Genomic DNA, 22,086 nt, shown 5'->3' on the forward strand with positions numbered 1-22,086 from the left:
GTGCGTATTTATATATATATGCACACATCTTTAAATACCTGTTGTGATCCATTGTGTGCAATCTAGATGTGGTAAGGTTAGCAACAGCAAAAATTATAAACAAACAGTTTTTCTATCATTAATCTACATGCACATAGAACAACATAATAATTGTTTAATGTTTATATAAAAATACAGCCTTTTAAAGTTACTTTTGATGTAAAACAGAAAATAAGAGGTAAAAATGTTTTTTATCAGAATGTAAAATGCTTTTCTGAGAAATTTTAATGACCATTTTAATGTTGATTAATTTTTTTAAATAAAAACCTGTTTCAGTCACAATATGAAGTATATGATAGTAGTATTGGCAAAGGTGGTCAGTGCCATTCAAATTTTTTAAAAGCAGTCTGAGATGGGCATGATGCATGTTCTGTTAGTGTTTAAAGGCACTTATATGACTTTTTATGACATACGACAGTGTTATTGAACTGAGGGAATATATGAATGTGATATTCTTCTAAAATGAATACAAAACTCGTTTTTATATATTTTACAGCAAAAGACACCATCAGAATCATACACTGGGCGAGAGAAGAGGTCCAATTCACAATCCTACATTGGACGACCTATTCAACTAGACAAGATTTTAATGTCAAAGGTTAAAGTGCCTCATACTTTTGTCATCCACTCCTACACACGTCCAACAGTTTGCCAGTACTGCAAGAAGCTTCTCAAAGGGCTTTTTAGACAGGGTTTGCAATGCAAAGGTAAGTAAATGTCCTTCAGGAACATAAAAGCTAAGCATAATAAAATTAATAAATTAGTGTTTGAGTGGTTACTATGTAGCCTGATTCATGATTTCCCCACTAAACTGTCTATGTGTAGGCACATGTACAATTACACTAGATTGAGCTGCAGTCAAAATTACAGTAATTGGTGTTCTGTAGGGGCTGGCTGAAAGGCTGCTCATTTTTACCCTTTGGTGTATGTGCAGTAGGTCAGATTTTTCATTCAGGTGTAAATGATCTTGTGTTTGGCATAGGTGAGTGAACCTGTGCTTACAGCAGAATAGTTAACATAATGGACTATATTATTTTCTTCATTGTTTTTGATGTACAAAGTCCTGTATTTGAATTGAAGCATATGACAGCCTCAGCAGCTCAGTGTTTTGGGGAAGTTGTAATGGAAGTAGAATAAGATGGGGTTATATGAGAATTTAAACCCACATTTTTTCAGTGTGACTAATGTGCTCTCAAGTCTCATGGCATTGTATACCATAGTAGGTGCTGAAGTGAGTCAGGCCCCTTGGATTGTAGCCTAGATTGCTGGCTCACCTTAGCCAGCCTTAGCCTGTAAATACAAAGCCTTGTGCATGCTGTGGGGCTGGAATGTTAGCTAATGGATGCTTAAGATCACCTTCCTTCTATTACAAGAAATAATAACTGTCATAAAATTAATCAGTATACTTTGTGTTACTTCTTTAAACCCTGCAAAATTCAAACTTTTATTCATTTAACTTAAGGTGTGGTTCCGATACAATTTAACTAATGTAAAATATCTAAAACATCTATCAAAGCATCACCTATTTCAGTTCATTTCAGAGTCCTGGTGACCTAAGCAAATATTAACCTAATTAAAAAAATATTAAAATTTATCTGTACTTTGGCACTGCTGTACCTCCAATTGGTGTTTGGATCAATCTTAAATAATTAAAAGCATATGGACAACCTTAGTATATTTTTTTCTTTCCTCACTTTGGTTCTCCTGGTGTGTTAGTAACTTACAGCTCTTAGTTTAAGTAAAATGTGTTCATAAGACAAAAGAAAACAATTCCCATGACATCTAATGAAGTGCTACTTACACATATGAAAGAAGTAAAAAAAAAAAAATTGGAAAATAGGGAAAGGACTGAAGGACTCGGTAGTTGCAAGGCATCTAGAAGTTGCCCTGTGATGTAAAAAACAAATATTTTCTCATTTAAATTGTTTGCTAGGGTTCTTCTGTTTCAATTTTCAGTCATCAGTATTTCCTATGTAGTCAGTCCCTTAAAGTGCTGCTGATACACTAAAGCCCATTCTGCTTCTTTCACTGGAAAGGTAGCTCTGGCTTTGGAGCCAAGCACTTGTGTCTCCTCATCACTGCCTTAGATGAGTTGAGCTGAGCATCTCTTTGGCTGCTGTAGTGCCACTCCACCCAGCCACCCTTGGAAAGGCATTTTTTCCCCTTAGAAACGCTTCTAGCATCTTCATCCTGTCCCTTCCACTGACAGGCAGCATAGAGCCAGGCTAGTGCACAGTCTCTGAACATATGACTTGTATTAATGAAATTATAGGGCTTAATATCTATAGGCTGGATAGCAGGGAAAATATAGTTGTGTCACAGAAAGAGAAATAATTTGGCTGTATCCCTTTTTCACTTACCAGACTGTAGATTCAACTGTCACAAACGCTGTGCTCCTAAAGTGCCAAATAACTGCCTGGGGGAAGTTGCCATTAACGGAGGTAAGTTGCATTAACAATTGTTCCTGTCACTGTTTAAACCATCAGTTAAATAAAAGAAATGTAAAACTGTGATGCGTACAAACACATTTTTCCAGTGCTTGGGAGTTGCCTTTCCTCTGCAGTATTTCTGTTGTATGTTGAAGATGTAGTGTGAGAGGAATGCTGTGAGTGGCTTATACACCATCCCTTCGGAGTGTTTCTTCCAAATAGGTAGCACTGGCAGACAGGCTAAGCTCTGCCACAGAGGTGATGTCAGCCCTGTGATAATATCTGGTGAATGCAGAATGCCAGAGGAAAGCCAAAAGCCACAAGTTGGCATTCACCTGTCAGCTAGAAGCACAAAAATTTTCTTTTAATGTGAGGGGAGAAAAAAGTGGTTATGGATGATCTTGCAGAGAAGGAAAAACATACCTAGAAGAATTAAGAATGCCCTTCAGAAAAAAAATTCCACCATTTACTGATGGCATAAAACTAATCATACCAGTTGTCACAGATCAAGTCTTGACTATCTGCTGATTTTCCCATGCATGTGCTGCTCGTTTTGAGTTAAGTATAAGGGTGTATGAGTAGGCTTGACAGATGGTACTGGAGGAAGAAAGGAGTGGCTGTAGATGAACTGCTGATTGCCTTGAAGATGTCACTTTCCTTTGTGATAAGGGAATGAGAAGTGTGGTGAAGTGCTCAGTTTCTAATGTATACTGTGTGTTGTCAGTCTAAACTGCTTCTGAGGTTAATTATTACCTTATAACGTCTTCTTTTTACTTTAAATCAGTGGTCTACTTTATTGAAGACATACCAAGAAATTCCAAAATTAGGAATATTAACTAATACTTTTCACAGGATTTCTCATAGTATGTTACTGCATCACTATGAAATTTTTATGTTTGATAGGAAGATTCCTACAAGTACTAAGTGTTCCACTTCAGATGTGACAGTGCATGATTTTCTGGAAAGTAGATGATGTCTTCTTATTGAATGTCCTTTCTGATGCACCTCTCACTGGACTCTTGGAGTCACTGTTATTTTTTTCATTTTTTTAATCTTGTGCTATCTATGCCTCAATTTAACCATTAACCATCCCACAACACAACTGTTTCTTCAGGAGTGCAAGTAATGTTGATAATGGAAATTTGTGGTTTGGTTTTCAAAACCTAAAATATACACTATGAAATGTTAATTCCATTGATAGGAGTGTAAAGTTTTCCCTGAGATTTGTAGTCTGAGAAAGTACCTAAATCTGCTTATAAATGATTAACTTTTTACTGCATAGATGCAGTTTTAGAGTGGAGTGATCTACAGTGCTGTGAAAAGACAGGAAAGAACATAAACTTTGTTTCTGCACAACTGAACTAAATGAACAAAATTTACTTTTGTTTCTGAATTGCTCCTCCAAATTCCCTCTTTCCATCTGAGGCAGGTGTATTTCATCCCTACAATACACCCCCTCTGCCCTCTCCCCACCTTTGCTTCACAAGCAACATGCTGCTTTTGTTTGGACTTTCCTCCTGGCACCAGAATCTGATGCTGAGCTGATGGGAAGCGATAGTTTGTCTCAGGAAAGCTTGTGCAGAGTCACTTGGGGTGAGAGCACATATTCTGGGCTTACTCCAATTATAGTCCTTTAAGATTGCAGTCTTAAAATTTATAGAACTTGGCTTTTATACACCAAATAATACTCTTAGTATGATATATGTAGAATCCTCATAGAACTCTGAATTGTGTGTCCTGAATGATTGATAGAGGGTCCCTGGGATTAGCAAAGGCAATTTTATCTTGTATATAATTTGTATTTTCACAGTACTTTGGTTCACATTATTTTCAAACTTAATAAACAAAATACAGTATCTGTCATTTTGTCCATCTGTTGTGTGATGCATCTTCCCTAAAATAGTATGTGAAAAAGAGTTGAGTAATGAAATTCCAAGAGTCGTCAGTAAATGCATTATATACAAAGTGTAAGGAGTTATTTTTAACTTATTGTAGGTTTATTAAAAATAGATATTTAAAAAGTGTTGTAGGAATAGCAAAGAGAGAGCTTTGCACTGTGAAGTATCATTCATGACTGAATGACTGGTTCTGCTAGAGATGAAGTATGTCTCTTAATCACACATCAGTCATTTATATCCAAATATCTTAAGACTATTGTACATGAAAACAAAGTTTTCAGATGTGCACATCTAATTTCAGTGAAATGCCATCAATTCCAAACATTTTGCTGTCAGACAATTCAGTGGGATTCTTCTTGTGTTACATTGCCTACTCTGGCTGTTAAGAGCCTTCCTCCACACAATTAGGCAGAAGTTGCTAGGAGAAACTATTTGATGTGTACCATGTGATTTTAACCTTACTTCAAATTTTGGAAACAGTGCAACATGCCAGAAAAAACTAGTGCTGTCTTTACCCTCTGACTGGACTAATGATTTTATATTCCAAATAAATCCATTCACAAGCAACAATGCAACAAAAAGTTGTTTCTTACTCTGATCTCTTGCTTAGGTGTATTTAATTTGGAAATTGGAAAGTTTAATATAATTTAAATATAAGATAGATTATGCTATTAATGCTATGCCATAGTCAAATCAGTTAAACCCTAAGTCTTTGGTTTTGGTGCTTGTTTAGTATTTATTTTCTAATGGCAGGAAGCATTGTTTTGGTGGTATTGATTATTGTGCTGCTTTGTGCAGGCTTCACAGAAAACAATGTTCCTGTGCAAAGGAATATATAGTTCACATTGTAAGTAATTGTCTACATATATTGTCTAGATGCAAGCAATAGACTTCCAAAGAGAACTTGTGTTTTTTTCGGAAGCTTAAAATGTGCCAGGATGTTGTAGTTCGTATTGTTGCACATGTTTCTAGGTAATAACTTGCACAATTGTATTCCAGACCTTCTTAGTCCTGGGGCTGAGTCTGATGTAGTCATGGAAGAAGGGAGTGATGACAATGACAGTGAAAGAAACAGTGGCTTTATAGATGACATGGAAGAATCTATGGCTCATGATTCAGAGATGTCAATGGCAGGATGCCATAGTGACAATGGAGAAATGCAGGATGCTGATTTGGATCACGATGAATCTAACAGGATGATCAGGTGAGCTGGGGACTGAGTGTACCTTCCATCTTCCTTTATATTTATTTGTACAAATCATGTCTAGGGCTCAAGGGGGAATGTACATTGTCACTATTCTCAGTCATTTAGAATGGGAAATGCTGATGAAACATTGTGGGTTTGAAAGTGCAGTGAGAATGCTTCACTGATTATATGCATTAGTAACTTAAAGGGAGCTTTATTGTCAAGTTGAAGTAGCATTTGAAAACTTATGCAAAAGTAGTTCTTACAGGTCTGTTCTCATATGAAAATGATGTGAAACTATTTGCATAAGTACTAGTAAAATATTTATTTATTGTTTACTTATTTCCAAGGCATTCTTTCCCTGGTTTAACAGTGCAATGACTGGACATTTAGATAAATAAAATGTATAAGTAGCTATGGTATAATTGAATCTAGATTGTTTTTATTTTTAGATGCCTTTATTTAAAAGGAAAGCTTGTCAAACTTAAGTAATAATTTGAGGCAAGTTACAGTATAGATTGGTGCTTTGAAATGACTGTTCAGGAAGGAAAACGGGAACTGAGTTGTGCAACGTACCACAGAAGTGAATTAAAAGAAACATTCCCTCATTGGAACTGTCCAAATACTATGGAAAAAATTATTAATTGTTGGAGAGCCTAAAATGTATTAAGGCAATTTCAACTGTAGTTTCCTTGATGCAATGGATCTATACCTTTAAGGGATCTATACCTTATAAAACATTTTTTCTTTCACAGGACTGTTTGACTGCAATTTCCTCTTTTATTTTGCTTGTTGGGAGTCTCTCTCAGCAATATGTTCCCCTTGTTTCATTGTTACTGTCCTATACCTGTTGCACTAGTAGGAAGCAATCCATTTCAACAATATGCAGTTTTATTTTATACAGTGGTAAACTACTGTCATATTTATCTGCATAGGTACAATGTGTATGATGTATAGACACCTTGTATGATTGGAATATGAGCCTGTGCTTAGATCATGAAATCATTGTCACAGAACATTTTAGATTTCCAAGTTCTATGAAGCAGACAGCATTGCAAGCTTTCAAAATAAAAATACCCAATTGTGCTAAGAAAATGTTTATAACTAAGGTACATGTTTTACTTATGTAAGGGACATTCCTCCAGTAATACCTTTGTGCAGTTATTTCTAAGGATAGTTTCCATATCCATGGATATTTTTTAAGTGATTATAAAAGGCAAATAAAAAGTAAACCTTTTGTCCTACAGGCAAGAACAGCTAAATAGAAACTACAGATGATTAAACCATTTTTAGGCAGAAAAGAGATGTTAACTATATGTTACCTACTTAATTATACTTTCAGACAACACTTTCTGCATTTTGATGGGAAACTACCAATTCATAAAACTTATTTCCAGGATGCATTACATTGAAGCAGGGCCATCTGCAGACATCTACAGTCACAACAACTTTGGGGACTTAACATACTATTCTTTTCCTAGACACTATCAGCCCTGTTTTGTTGGAGTTGTTGCACCAATAGCTTTGCTACTGGGTCATAATACAAGAGCAGTATTGTGCTCTGTTTTCACATACAATGCAACATCACTGTTTATATTTCTGCCAGGAATCACTGAGTATTCATGATTAGGACTGAACAGATTGAATCCATATTCCATTACACAGAATCTGTTTTAGGAGTTGTCAACTCTAACAGCAAGGATGATGGGCTAGGTTGCTTCTGGTTACTACCAGATTATATCTGAAGGTGCTTTCAGGCATGCTTTCACATTCCCATGGCTTCTCAGCTTACTGTGTGTTGGCTGAATGGTAGAAAGTTGCAGTGTGCAGGCAAAGGGTTTCACCTGAAGTCTTTGAGTGTAGAGTGGCTTAAATCTCTTTCTCTGAGAGGTTCCAGCAGATTCTCTGCTGTGCGTGGCCAGAGTGCGTGCAGCTGGGCAGCTGACACGTTTTCTGCTTTGTAAACTGGCACATCAAACACTGGTGTGTTTGAGCCCAAGCAAGATCACAGGACAGTAATCTGATGTACAGTGTCTGTGTAGGTTATGAGAGGTTCAAATTAAGTACTGCTCTGAATCATACATAGCACAAGCTTGAGCAATGGCTCCCACAACCTAGCTAAGGCCCTAGTCATTTGCCCCTTTTCTTAGCTCATCTTTAGAAATATTTTTGGAATGTAAGCCTTCAGAAGGTCTCTGACATTCCCTTGGTGTAACGTTTTTTCTTTGTAATCTCAAGATACTTGGAATGACAAAACAAAATAATGTACAAACCAGGTCTGCTAACAATGATAAAAAGAAACGTGGATATTTTCTCTGTGTGTATGTACATATATTCTGATTTTAAAGATTTTTTTTTTCTTTTTGTCCAAAGTTACCTTCTTTTTAAAAGCCTTTAATGATTTATTCTTAAGCCCTTCAACCAGCAACAATATTCCATTAATGAGAGTGGTACAGTCTGTGAAGCACACAAAAAGGAGAAGTAGCACAGTAATGAAGGAGGGTTGGATGGTTCACTATACAAGCAAGGACACACTGGTAAGAATTGTTACAGAAGACCTGTCTTCCAGTAAATGTTATGTTATAGTATAGAAACAAATTCTAACAATACTCTGATAATTTACAGTCACTCATGTAAGGCTTTTTTTGCAATTTTTATGATTCCTAAAGTCACAATTCTTATCATAAATAGGACTGCCACTTCTTGTAAGAACAGGAGACAGTTAAAACATGCAAAAACCATCTGAATGTATCTGTTGCATTATCATAAGGAGCCAAATATAAAATCATTCTTAAGGAAGTGAAACATAATGTTAAAGGGCTCTCTAAAGTAGCTTTACTTTCCCGCTGCACTTTCCCTGATATGTTACTGTCAGTTGAATTGAGACTTCTGTAAAGCAGATTTATTCTGGAAAAAGGCTATTTTTGTTTCGGCCTGTTAAAACATGAATAAAGCCGTCAGTATGTGACCTTCAAAAGTGAACTGGCATGTTACAATGGATACAAAAAGCAATTTCAATTGTTTTAGGATCATATATATTAGCAAATTTTGCTGAATGTAATGCAGACATCAGAATGGCATTTTAAATTTTTAAACGTTGTACAGTTTTAACAGAGCTATTCTGAAATAGCAGAGCATAACAAGAGGTCTATACATTCTAAATTCAATTAGAAAGTCTTCATTAAAATCTTGTAATGGTAATTGGGTCTTTATTGTTCACAGTACATATCTTCAAACTAAGGAAACATTTTGGCAGTGGTGCTTTTGCAAAATGAGCATTTCATTAATTTACTTGTTTTTCATTGCAGAGAAAGCGACACTACTGGAGACTGGACAGCAAATGCATTACACTTTTCCAAAATGATACTGGAAGCAAATATTACAAAGTAAGGAATATTTTTCAACCTCTTTTCATACCAGCAGAATATAAGGACTAAATTGCTAAGTTGATGCTTACTAGAAGGACAGTAATAGTATAATTTCTATCTAGGTTTTAGGTTTTTTTTTATTTTTTCATTATTTAAAGTGTGTCTGTGTGTTCTGCTTTTCAAAAACAAGTCTCTGTCAGAAAGGTGTCAGCTAATGAGGACACGAGCTAATAAGATGTGTATTGTGGAAATGAAAAGTTTTTATATGAGAATTCAACAAGGTTTTATTTTCTAATGGAGTTCTCTTGATATATGGATGGCCCTGCTTTTTCTCTGAAGGTACCTCACTACTCTCTTTGATAAGTTCATTTAAATAGTTAAAGCTGTATTTAGTCTTGGAGAGAAACATTTAGTATTTTACCATCAACAGTCTCTGTGTCACAGTTTCAGGTTACAAGAGCCTTTTTGTTTGTACAAGAAGCATTTGTTTGTACAAGAAGGCAACAACTGATATCATAAACTAATCAAATAATGCTCATGCTGAAGTTTTTTATGTTGATAATCTTTACACAGAAAGTAAAATATTTTTTTCATTTCAGGAAATCCCATTGTCTGAAATTTTGTCTCTGGAACCTGCAAAAACTTTTACTTTGCTGCCTCAAGGAGCCAATCCTCATTGTTTTGAAATAAGCACAGCAAATATAGTCTATTATGTTGGAGAAAACATAGATAACCTCTCAAGCGTTCCACTGAATAACAGCGTTATCAGCAGCGGTGTTGGCATTGATGTAGCACGAATGTGGGAGATGGCAATACAGCATGCTCTGATGCCTGTCATCCCTAAAGGGGCATCAACTGGGTCAGGACCCAGCCTGCACAGTAAGTTTGTTCATTTCCTCCATTTCTGATATTGAGAATTATCTCTCAAATGACGTTGCTCAGTCTTCTGCACACATTGAAAGGATGTACTGCACAGCTGGTAAAGGCTATTCTGTCGTGGCTTGTCACTTGTCTTCCATATTATTTTAAACACCACAGTTTCTTATCCATGTGTTTTCAGTTTACAGTTGGACATCTGTATTGATATACAAGATGCAGATATTTTAGTAAGCAAGTGGTTATGAAATCAGTAAGGCTTCTAATTCAAATTTGCATTGTTTGTGAGAAATAGCCTCCTTGTGCACAGAGTTGAAATTTTCTGAGCTCTACTTCAGAACTGATAGATTTTTTTTCCCATCCTGACTGTAATTTATATTTCTAGCTGTCTGCAGAAGCAGCTCTTCACTCTTTGGGTCACTGATATGCTCCCTTTCATCATATTTGGCTGTACAGTTGCTTCAAACATTGTCCCATGCTGAGATGAAAAGAGCTCAAGTGTGAAGAACAGCTATTCTAGGCACAACAAGGCATGTGTGTTATCCAGGACCAAAAGGACTGAATATATTTTAGCTTCCAATTTACATACCTTTGTGTAATTCTCTAGCAAAGGTGACAGTAAATGTAAACAAAATATGAGACCTGTTTAAATCTGTCCAGGGTACTGATAATGAAGTAGCACAGAGCAAACAGTTCCCTACTACTAGCCATGTGTTGCTGTGGTTGCTCTGTACTTCTGTTCAGCCTAGAGAGTGTAAAGAGAATTTGGATATGTCTACATAATTTGGATAAGACCGTTTTTTGCAATATACAGCCACTTTAGCACTTGACATCTGGATGCTATTAATGCAGCACAAAATGCTAATGAGACCACAAGCCCTTCAGAAATATAGGAATACAACAGGCTGTGGCATTGCATCTCCAGGCACAAAAGCTCACATATCAGATTAGATCAGCAATGTCATTTGCTTTCTCGAATGGGATCTTGTATAAAATAGTGTCAAATTCTGCATGTCGTTTCCATCAGACTAGTTACCTAGTGCCCCTGGTTTGAGTCCAGTGTAGCTAAACAAATCACCTGAAATACTGGACTGGGCATGACAGCTGCCTTATCTCCCTCTTGGGAAGTTTGAAAAATTTCTTTACAAGTTAGTAGCTATCTTTGGGTTATATGTGCAAAAATTAAGGTCGTTTTGAGACCTTTAGAGCAATTTCTTGTGGACAATGATAATGATAGCAACCTTCTTTCTTTTGCTCAGATTCTAAGTTTTGTCTTTGTCCATGCTTTTTTCCCTGTAAACACAGCAGTATATCGGTTTGAAAACAAACTGGTAATGATTAAAAACCTCTCCATAACTGAAACATTCTATGCCAAAAGCAGTCCTCCTAAGGAGAGGAAATAAGTAAGCCATGTTACTTAACTGCAGCTAGGATTAGTGCTGATGGGCAGTAGCAAGTGTCTTCAGTGTGTAATATAGGCCTTATAATAGGGGACACTGGTTTTGAAATTCTTACTTAAACAAATGGAAAGCCAGCATGAATGGGATTCTGCACAGAAGTAGGAGACTGTGCTTCCAAGAAGCACGCTTTCCTTCCTAAAGTATTATCTTTGTGTAATGCAGTTAGCAGTAGGCATAGTCTGAATTTTGCCTCAGTAAGTTTTTAGTTCAAATGCTTGTGACATGCTTATAAACATCCTAAGCTCCACTTTGATAGAAGTTGACACGTGTATTAAAATGCAGGTGCAAGGTTTTGTTTCTACTATGTCTGTTATAATTTTTATGTTTTAATAATGTCTGTTAAGCCAATTGAAATGTGTATTACTTGTAACAGTATGCAGTCTAATTTGAATGTGTATTTACCTTCATCTGAATAGCATCAAATATGTTGTAGGTTTATATATAATAACCAATTTAGTTGCAGTTGTTACTTGGGAGAGATACAAAACCTCAAAACAGAATGGGAAAAAGCAATAAGAAGCTTGTTAAGAGATTTCACTATTAAAAATTTATTAATGAATTGTATAATTCTGTTTTTCCCTTGCTGAAAAGCTGTTGTTAAGTTCATGTGTTTGTGGGCTGTTACAATTTTATATTAGCTGGTAGACAAACGAGCTGACCTAATTGGTCCAATTTCTAGAGCTGTCAGTAGATACTGATGTAATATGAATGTCATTTCCTATTACCACATGTTTGAACTAAAAGCACAGCAATCTAAAGTATATTTTGCTTTCTTCCCCAGGGGATATATCCATCAGTATTTCTGTGTCAAACTGCCAAGTCCAAGAAAACGTGGTGAGTGTTCTCTGTATGCTGGTGCTAGACATGCTATGATTAAGCTGGCAGAGTCATTGATCTGCTTTTCAAGAGGAGTGTTAGGGGAATTTCTATCAGCCATTTCTCACTTACTTTGAAGAAATTAATAAACAATTATGTTTTTAAACTTTAGACGAAAACCATCTTCCTGGCACCTTTTCTCAAGATGCAAGGATTATGTATGGGTATATTCACAGGATTTAACTGTGGGTCTGTGCAGGATGTTTCCAAATGGAAAAGTGAGGTGTAGAAATTACTAGTTCATGGAATTTGTCAACTGAACTTTGTAAAACTGACCACAAACCTTGATAAATATACCATTTCCTGTCACAACTGAGAGATCAGCTATTCTTTGTTGTACAAAGATGAAACTCTAGCCAAAGGAAGAGTTGCATATATCAAAACACATACATAGAGAATTCTGGGTTTCTTTTACTCTAGGACAGTTAGACATAGGTCGTGTTAAGCAGTTAAGTTAAGCAGTCACACTGCTTGCTTTCTATCTCATGGCAGATGGAAAAAATAGATACTCCCTGCAGCCAGCTAAATTCTGGAACAGCTCTGGTAGTTGTCAGAAAAAGATTGCAAAAAGGTTGCCTGCTAGGGATGTGTCCATTTGTTTCCTAACAAAAAGTAAGACAGCTTTTATTATGAATTAGACATTCTTTTACTCTGTTATATACCCTGCTCTTTAAATATCAGGAAAATAAAGCTGAGCTGCAAGGTTTGATGTTTGTTTGAGTCTCCCAAATGAATCTGCTAACAGCTTGTGCTTTAGCCTGTGTTACAGCAATGCGAAATAGTGAGACATAGACTGCCTCTCTGGCACAAATGGAATATTTTACCCCTCTCAGTGAACCTTCATCAGCTTTTACATCAATTGCAGTTACTATGGCTTGTAAGAAAACACACCTGAATTTTTTGGCAGATAATGTATTTTAAAATGCACTGTACTAAAAGAATGCAACTTACCACTAGAAAAAGCAAATGAAATACAAATTTTCTTTTCATATTCTTAGGGCTTAATATCTATTGTTTGTATAAACAGGATATTAGCACTGTATACCAGATCTTCCCAGATGAAGTATTGGGATCGGGACAGTTTGGAATTGTTTATGGAGGTAAGGCTTTGGTGTGTTGTACAATTGTGCTTAAGATAAAAATTTTCTTGAATGGGGAAAATATTTGGACTCTGAAATCTTTTGTTGCAGAAATTCGCATTTCATTTAAGATGTATACCGTCAACAAAATATATGTTTGTAGATTGAAGTTTTCTGACCATTGGTGGGTCAATGTCTATCAATAGCTTCATATTCTCTGTAAGTTCTAGTAACACTGTTCTTTTTGAGAGCTGTAATACATGAAAAAAATATTATTCTGCCTCTGCATTTTGTTACATATTCCAGTGAGGGATTTTTTTATTGTTTCTTCAGTAGCTTCTTAGAATTGTTTCTCTTTTTATTTTCTTACTAATTTTTCCTCTCTCCAGTTTTTGGGGGTGTATTTAGGTACAGCTGTTGTTTGAGATAGTGTGAAGTGAGGACTAACAACAAATTTCTCACTGAGGTATCTCTGACTCTCTGATAAACCTGGGACATGCACTAACATGCCTAAAGGCTGTCACATATTTCATTATTTGGTAGTGTGGAGCTATCAGTGAAGGACTAAGCCTACAACCAGGCAGTTGCACAGAATGCAGTTGCAGCTTACACATATATGAGAAAATTAACTTTGCATCTATACTGTTGAAATGTAGAGTTAACTTTCTCATATGTTTTTTTCTTACATGTTTAAATGGCTTTGTCAGGTGATAGTAAGTTCTGTTGTCAAAGGGTAGAAAGAAGAGAAATGACAGAAAACTTTTAATGTCTTATCTGCAAACCGGCTCTAAGGATTATTTGGTTACAGCCATTTGTACAACCCATGAAAAGGGAACATTTTTCATAATGAATCATGTTAATTGATGCAGAGCTTTTGTTTTATTTGCAGGAAAGCATCGCAAAACTGGAAGAGATGTTGCCATTAAAATAATTGATAAATTAAGATTTCCAACTAAACAGGAAAGTCAACTTCGTAATGAAGTTGCCATTTTACAGGTACTTTTCTGTTTTCTTTTACTAGAATAATACTATGTATTAGTTCCATTTTTTTTATTTCTGTAAATACCAGATAATAATATAATTATTTTAATTTATAATCACTGGGGCTTTTGCAAAAGTATTAGTATTTTTGCTGCATATTTTCCATAAAAAGCCAAAATCAAATGTATCAGCAATGTCACACTAGGAGTTACAATTTCTGCAGTTTTAAGCACCAGACACAATAAGAAAAATGAAAGTTAAGCTAATTTGAAATTCATACATTCTCCTGTACTTCCCCTAGAAATTTAGTCTCTGTTGCCTGCAGGGTAGGCACACAGTTTAACTTATGGAATACTGAAACATTGTCTGGTTTGGGGGGTGGGGGGGGTGTGAAGTCTAAATATGTAATGATAAAAGCTACTGATCATATTGAGAAATCTAGTGCTGTATTTATCTTTAATAGAATCTTCATCATCCTGGGGTTGTAAATCTGGAGTGTATGTTTGAGACACCAGAGAGAGTCTTTGTTGTTATGGAAAAACTCCATGGAGACATGCTGGAGATGATCTTGTCAAGTGAAAAGGGCAGATTGCCAGAGAGAATAACTAAGTTTTTAATTACTCAGGTAAGAAATTAATTATAGACCTAGAAAGAGATTTGAGGTCAATTACTATCACTGTTTCTTTTGTTTTCCTTTTGACATCATTTACCTGACTGGTTTATGAAAATCTGAGTATAACAGGGGTGGTGAAACAGTTTTCTTTACATTACTGTACATTACTATCTACATTATAGATAGTAAACCATTAAGAGGACTTAAAACTGGACCCATGTAGAGCTGTTGGCTGCTGGATGGAGGGGACATCAACCTACAGTTTCTCATATGATGGAAGAATTAAGCTCAAGGAAGGAAAGTGCTAAAAGCAAACTATTGATGAACTACAGAAAGAAATTTGAGCTTCTTGAACTGCCTGATATCAAACCACTGTAGTTCATACTATGCGCTGTTAAATCTATTTTCTGTGCTGAGATTGGATCTCAGTGCTACCTGTGTCTGAGTCTGGATTCCATTATTACTTCTATTAACAATTTGGTATTGGATTTATTTGAGTTTCCTGTTGTTATATTCCTGTAATATTATCACACTGCTTCTTCGGCTGCCCAAAATACTGGTTTAAATTTAGATATACACATTGGTAGTGAGCCACCTCACAGTCAGAGAAACCCATGTTTCAGCAGTCAGGAAAAAGGAAAATAGCAGGAGCAGCAGTATTATGGTGTTTATTATTATCAATTCCTTATTTGATGTAGCACTTAACAGGTTTCCTAGTTTCCAGGTTTTAATGGGCAAAACTGCCACCAGCTTTAGAATTTGATTTCTTCTGTTCACAGGTTCATTCAGCCTCCTCACTGCTCACTGTTCTAATGCAGTGGCAAATTCTGTCAGCCCCTGACCAAACACAAGGAGTTGAGTTAAAGCCACACAAAAAGGATGGATAGCTGTCACACTGTTGCTGTATTTATGTGTATGTAACAGAACAGAAATACATACAACAGTCTCCATTCTTTCTGTTGTCAAGAAAGAACTTCAGTTGGATCACATAATATTTCTGTGGAAATGTTTTCTGGTTGAATCTAGGTATGAAGGGCCATTCTGCAAATGTTACTACATTCAAAAATTTCATGCACAAAAAAGTAAACAAATACTTAGGACAAAGTTTTTAAAATATGTTTATAGTGTAAACTCTTGGAGAGGGAAAAATATTTGATGCAGTGAAACATGAAGAAAACTTGAGGCACAGCATTTTGGTTTTTGATATTTGTTGTTTTTTGTTTTTTTTTTTTCATTATTGACATTCTTTTAATAGGTACATTCTTGTTGGATTGTTTTTCTTCACACCAATCCTTGCTTCTCTGGTTACTGATACTGTTCAAACAATATAAAACAAACAACCATAATTTGATTTGTTTATTCACAGATCCTTGTTGCTTTAAGGCATCTTCATTTCAAAAATATTGTTCATTGTGACCTCAAACCAGAAAATGTGTTATTGGCATCAGCTGATCCTTTCCCACAGGCAAGTAGAAAATGCCCTTTCTTAAGGTAATTTGTTGTAATTAATAAGTGTTTATGTAACCTGTCTGCACAGAATTTTTAGGTAAGAAGTTAATCACTTGTTCAGGCTACTTCATAAAGAAGTTATGTCTGAAAATCCTTGACACTTGTCATTTCTTGAACTAGATATAACTAAAATACTGAACTAAATTTTTAAGTGTGACATAGCTACTTGTGTGATCATTTCTAATATGCTCACTATTAAGCACAATTTACTTGGCTGGTTGATTTGCTCCAGAAAGAAAATTATTTTTCTTGAAATTTGGGTTGGGCTCATGAAGAATGAGAGCTGCTTCTCTAATTCTATAAATTTAATTGTCATGTAGATCACAGTATATTTAAATACACATTCTGACTGGTTATATTTCTCATTAAAAGGTATTTTTATCAGCTTCTGTTACCTTCAATCTACAGTGCTCATTTATAATTTCCCTCAGTCTCCCATATTCAAAATGAGTACTATTGATAATTTTAAAATAATACCAGTATCAATAATTGGAAGGGAAGGATCTGTACTGAGCTGTTTAAAGTGAGAATTTTCAAGCTGTTTAATCTGTTACTTTGTAGAACTCAGACAAGGAAGTTTGTAGAGAGGTAGAGTATAACTAAATCCACAATAAAATAAAAATGGAAGTTGAAGAACTAAATTTTGTCAAGTTACTTATTTTAGGAAAAAGCCATAGGTAAAACATTTTTTCTGTTTCTGGTGTTCTTGTGCTATGAATGAAAAGTATTACTGTTTATTACTGCTTTCATCACGAACCTGAGCTGTTGACCCTATCTGCAACTGTGTTTTATTCATGGAATGAAGGAACAGAAGAGACACTATGGGCTGGTATTCCAGTCTATTGTTTCAGTGGAATAAGAATATTCCTCTCAAAGAGGATTTTAAAAATAAGGACACTTGAAGGAACAGTAGAGATACATCTTGCAAGTAATTGATGATAAAAGTTCCCCAACTGTGTATTGGATAATAAAAATAATGTATGTCTTACTATAGCATTTTTCTTTAAACAGGTAAAACTTTGTGATTTTGGCTTTGCCCGAATCATTGGAGAGAAATCATTTAGGCGTTCAGTTGTAGGAACACCAGCCTACCTTGCTCCAGAGGTTCTGAGAAACAAAGGCTATAACAGATCTCTGGATATGTGGTCAGTGGGTGTCATCATTTATGTAAGCCTCAGTGGTACCTTCCCATTCAATGAAGATGAAGACATACATGACCAAATCCAGAATGCTGCTTTCATGTATCCACCTAATCCATGGAAGGAAATTTCTCTTGAAGGTAATACCTGTTTGTAGCTGTTCTTATTTAAGTGCTGAAAAGAGTAGATGTATTTTGCTTTTATATTTTTTCCTGTACATAACAGAATTTAAAAAAAAAAAAAATTCCAGTAATGTAATCTGTCTGTTTTGTGTTATCAGCTACTTTAGACATTTCCTGCAGAGCATGTATAGACTGCATATGGCATAATCTCCTAGCATGGGATTGCTCCAGGAGGTGTTGAAGGAGGCACATAACCACCTACAGATGAGATTGCTATAGAATCTGTGGGGAGCTTAATTGGTCATGTGTATGTTTATTTATGTACCTCATCATTCAGCTCTATTGCATCTGTAGTCTGTTTCTTGTTCTGCTTGTTCCAGTAATTGAGTTTGGTTACAAAAGGGTATTGTACTCTAATACCTTTGTGTGGAGAAGATAAAAGTGAACAATTCCATAGATGAGATTTCAGGATCAGTGTGAGAAAATGTCATACAAGAGACTTTATGCAGTTTTGGAGATAACTGTAAGACCTTTGAAACTCGAGTTCTGGTCAATGGCATTAAAGACTTCTGATAAAAATCAAAGGAACAATGTGACTAGTTCACTAGGAACATCTTTAAAGCAGGTTAATTAGTTCTATTAAAAATGTATCTAAACACAACCAAGTAGGGCATTTAAAAAAATAGGTGCTTCTAGTTTCACTAACATTTTCACGTACATAACATTTTCAGGCAATTTGATTTTCTTTGAGGTTTTTTTTTTTTTTTTTCAGTCCAGAATTCTGCAGGGTTATAAGTCTTAAAGCAAAGAAACATTATAAGTATCAGACTCTTATATCCTTTTCTGAATTGTAATATGTGCCAAACTGAATTACAATATTAGCATTTATAACTTCTGTTATTTATAGTACTGGTTTTCTGTTTTTTAGGTGGTATGTTTAACATACCCATTAGGCATAGTTGCAGTGTACCTAATGCTTACTATAATATATATTACAGCCATGTGAGATTCTCTTCTGAAAATGCTCTGAGAGCATTCTTTGTTATTTTATCTCAGTGGCAGATGAAGTTTGAAATCTGTTGGAGAAAAAAAAAGCTATAAATCTGCACAATTACACACTGAAGTTCTCCTGAACCTCCACACACTTTGATATGTAAGCTGACAGAATCTGTTGGCAGCAATGCTTTATCTGTCGCTAGAGATAAGCAAACAGCAATCAACACAGGGGAAGCTGCAAGAAATTGTCTCCCACAAGTTTCTACTGTGGTAGACAGAAGATCAATTTTTGCGCTCAGAGGTGAAGATTCAGTAGAGCACCTACAGAAAGCTCACCTACTTGGGTGTTATCTCTCCATTTGTAGAATCACAGCCTTCATTAAGAGTTGATGGATACCAGGCTGTAAGCATGCAGAAGGGAGGAAAACACACTTTAACAAATTGCTAAATTAAAATCTGTTTATATGTTATGATTATATTACATATTTGGATTGCTAGGTCACGAACCACTCTATTGTGCTAAATGAAAACCTGGAAAATATCTGAAGAGATTCCATTACATCAGGGAGTTGAAGTCTGGATCTCTGTCCACATATTACTTGTTAAGGCTGATTTTTAGAGTTTAATTTTGAACTCAAATTCCATATTGCTTAGGGAAAATAAAGGAATGTTTTTCTCATGTCCTGCTCCACTTTCCTGCTCAGCTTTTGGAGAGGAGCTTGTGAGGGGAGCTGCCCCTGTGGACCTGCTGGCTCCATCCAGTTTCTGTTACCTCTGACAGTGCAGCCTGGTTAAAATGCAAACCTGTCCTGGTGTCCTAATGCATCTAATCTGGATTACAGGTCTGAACAGTGCCATGTTCATTAGTGCCACAAGTGATTGGATCATTTAGGGGAGAAACACAGATTATTTTAAAGGTTTTATGAGAGAACTTCTGCATGCCTATTGCAAAGATTGGTGCTAAGGAAAGGTGAACAGCAGTTAAACCTTTTGTGTCTTGTCCATGATTATTACTGTGACTCAGAGAGCCCAATGTCTAAAACATTTTGCAACTGTAGCTATTCCAGTGCTCTCTTCAGACCACTGCTCATGTAAAAAGTTTAAGAATAGCTAAACTCAGTTATTGCCATCTTCTATTTTTATTGTAATCAGAGAGGGGAAATCATATATTTCTTTGAATTCAATAGATAGTGCAGCAATTAGAGTGAATAGTGTGTTTAGCACCACTTTGGTTTTAGTGCACACTACATACTTTTCCTAATACTTGCTAAATAACAGCATATTAATTTGTGAGCTAGAATGGAGAGGGTAGCAAAATTCAAAAGGAAAAAAAAGAGTGATCATATTTAAGCAATGTGACTGGAAAAATAACAGTTATGGTAAAATAGCCTAAATATTCCAATATATGTTACTTAGTCAATGACTGGTCTTTTAAATAAAATTGGCTTTTCAGATTTTAAATTGCATTGATGAGGTGATAGATTAATAAAAAACACATGAGCCATAACAGTTTCAACTGTGTGGTAATAAAAATAATATACTTAAAGTCTAACAGATTCAGAGGAAAAGCACATGAAGATAAGTTGTATTTTGGAGGAAAAGTGTGTCATATTGGACAATGTTCTGGTCTGTGTTAATTTTCTTGATAGTAACTTTCTCTGTAGCATTTTATAGCAATTCTTAAAATCTGCAGTCACAAACCAAGACAAAAGACAGAACCTATTTGAGGATAATATTTTCTGAGTGCTTAATGTTTTTAAGTTACCATCAACAGTTGTCTTCTTTGCCAGTCATTTATATGGCCTAGTCATTCACTAAATCCTCTCTTTCCATAATGTGTCTGTCTGATGTCATAACCCCTGGATTAATTTCATCAGCTCTTCCTGATGAGAAATTTAGCATTTTTGTGTAATGCTTTGTCCTTTTATCCATTAAAATGTAGCTTAAGAAAATGTAGACCTTTCAATTTTGTAGGTCTCAGATTTCTCCATAGGGAGATTTTATTTTTATCTAAGTGGCTTCATTTTTTCCTATTGTTCTTTCAAAAGAACACATCCCAAAACCAGATTCTGGTTTTGGATGTCTAAATAGGATTGTAACACATTACTGGAGATAGGTAGTTTTTGTGGTAGATGTTTGGTATGTTTTAGAAAATCAGGTTTTGTCAGAACCATTCAGCATTTCATTGTCCAGTCTCCTTCTGCTCTTTCTTCAATGTTGGTCAAGCCAGGCTACATTTCTGAAGTTACTGAATTGCTGTATGACAATTTGAACTTAATTCAATCGTCATTGTCGCACTTTGCTAGTTACTGATATAGAGTAATCTACTTGCAGAATTCCTGTCTATTTTATAACTTTAAATTTCACGTCTCAAACATAGAACCTGTTTTCAACAGCTTTACTGTTTGTTTCCAGTTTTAACCTTCCAGTCTACCAAATCTGTATAATCTCAAGAGATTTATTTTTAGTTAGCTACATGATACAAGAAATAAATGCTGCTAAATATAAAGATAGCACTCCATGGTGTATTTTTTTCTCTCTACCTGTTAGTATATTTTATGTAATATGTCTTCACTGTGGTAGCTGTTCTTTTGAATTGTATGGTCCTAAAATGTGCAGTGTCAAGATTGGAATTATTCATAATGTGTTTCATTCTCTTTCCTATTTCCATAAAAAATTGTATTTATAATTGTTTTTTCATCAGCTACCACCAGCACAGCTATTGCTACTAGCCTGATGGGTTGAGCGTACATCACACATCATTGATTAGGTGCTTCACATTACTTAATATTATTAAAATAACTTGGGAAGAAACAATGCAATTCCTATCATGCATTAAATTTGATCATGATGTCCCTGTTACAGTGCTTTGTAGTCATAAATAAATACCACAGCTGGCTTCGAGTCAGTATTTATTTATCCTTGTTACAACACAATGTGAATAGAAACTCACAGTGCTTCACACATTAATGAGAAAGTCACGTGAATGAGTGAGCATTGAGTATGAGGAGGTCAGTGCATGTTATAGCTCAGAGATGCTCTCTGCCTCTTACAGTTTAGCTAGCTGTTGAAAAGGAGGTCTTGGCTCTACTTACACATTTGCTTGGATAAATTACTATTAGGAAGCCTCTCTTGTAGGGTACAGCTTAGAAGTGTCAAGGATTTCTTTTGAGAGTACAGCTGAATCTATGTCACTGAAAATCTCAGCCAGCTGAAGATCATTTTATGCTAAAATAGCTGCATGTACACTAGAACATTTGTCAACAAAGCTATATTGACCAGCAGCAGGAAAGAGATTTGTGTGTATGTAAAAATTATAATAATGATGACCTCTAATCAATTAACCTATTCTTAGAGAAATCCAGGGCCTAGGAGGTCCTGCACCTCCTATGTTAGTGGCAGCAGCTTAAATTTGTACAAATGTTGGCAGTAAGTTTAGGTAGTGTTCTACGTGTACTTATTCTTGATAAATTTAAATTTATCATTACTTTAGGACTTTTTTAATATCCTTAAGG

At 35.5% G+C, this 22,086-nt stretch overlaps 1 protein-coding gene and 1 long non-coding RNA gene across 3 annotated transcripts in view; one reads left to right on the forward strand and one right to left on the reverse strand.

Moving 5' to 3' along the window:
• Window positions 1–22,086, forward strand: part of PRKD1 (protein kinase D1) — a 113,959-nt gene that overhangs the window by 83,965 nt on the left and 7,908 nt on the right. For both annotated transcript variants that reach the window (XM_021539325.2, XM_021539327.2), the window contains 12 exons: window positions 536–746; window positions 2,403–2,480; window positions 5,366–5,570; window positions 7,966–8,089; window positions 8,861–8,938; window positions 9,520–9,799; window positions 12,038–12,090; window positions 13,160–13,232; window positions 14,101–14,207; window positions 14,656–14,817; window positions 16,172–16,270; window positions 17,326–17,593. In XM_021539325.2, coding sequence (XP_021395000.2) covers window positions 536–746; window positions 2,403–2,480; window positions 5,366–5,570; window positions 7,966–8,089; window positions 8,861–8,938; window positions 9,520–9,799; window positions 12,038–12,090; window positions 13,160–13,232; window positions 14,101–14,207; window positions 14,656–14,817; window positions 16,172–16,270; window positions 17,326–17,593 — 1,738 coding nt within the window. The remainder of the gene's footprint in view (window positions 1–535; window positions 747–2,402; window positions 2,481–5,365; window positions 5,571–7,965; window positions 8,090–8,860; window positions 8,939–9,519; window positions 9,800–12,037; window positions 12,091–13,159; window positions 13,233–14,100; window positions 14,208–14,655; window positions 14,818–16,171; window positions 16,271–17,325; window positions 17,594–22,086) is intronic.
• Window positions 1–22,086, reverse strand: part of LOC116183731 (uncharacterized) — a 118,802-nt gene that overhangs the window by 26,469 nt on the left and 70,247 nt on the right. The window lies entirely within an intron of this gene.

The sequence above is a fragment of the Lonchura striata genome, chromosome 6, assembly GCF_046129695.1.
Source record: "Lonchura striata isolate bLonStr1 chromosome 6, bLonStr1.mat, whole genome shotgun sequence".
Lineage (NCBI taxonomy): Eukaryota > Metazoa > Chordata > Aves > Passeriformes > Estrildidae > Lonchura > Lonchura striata.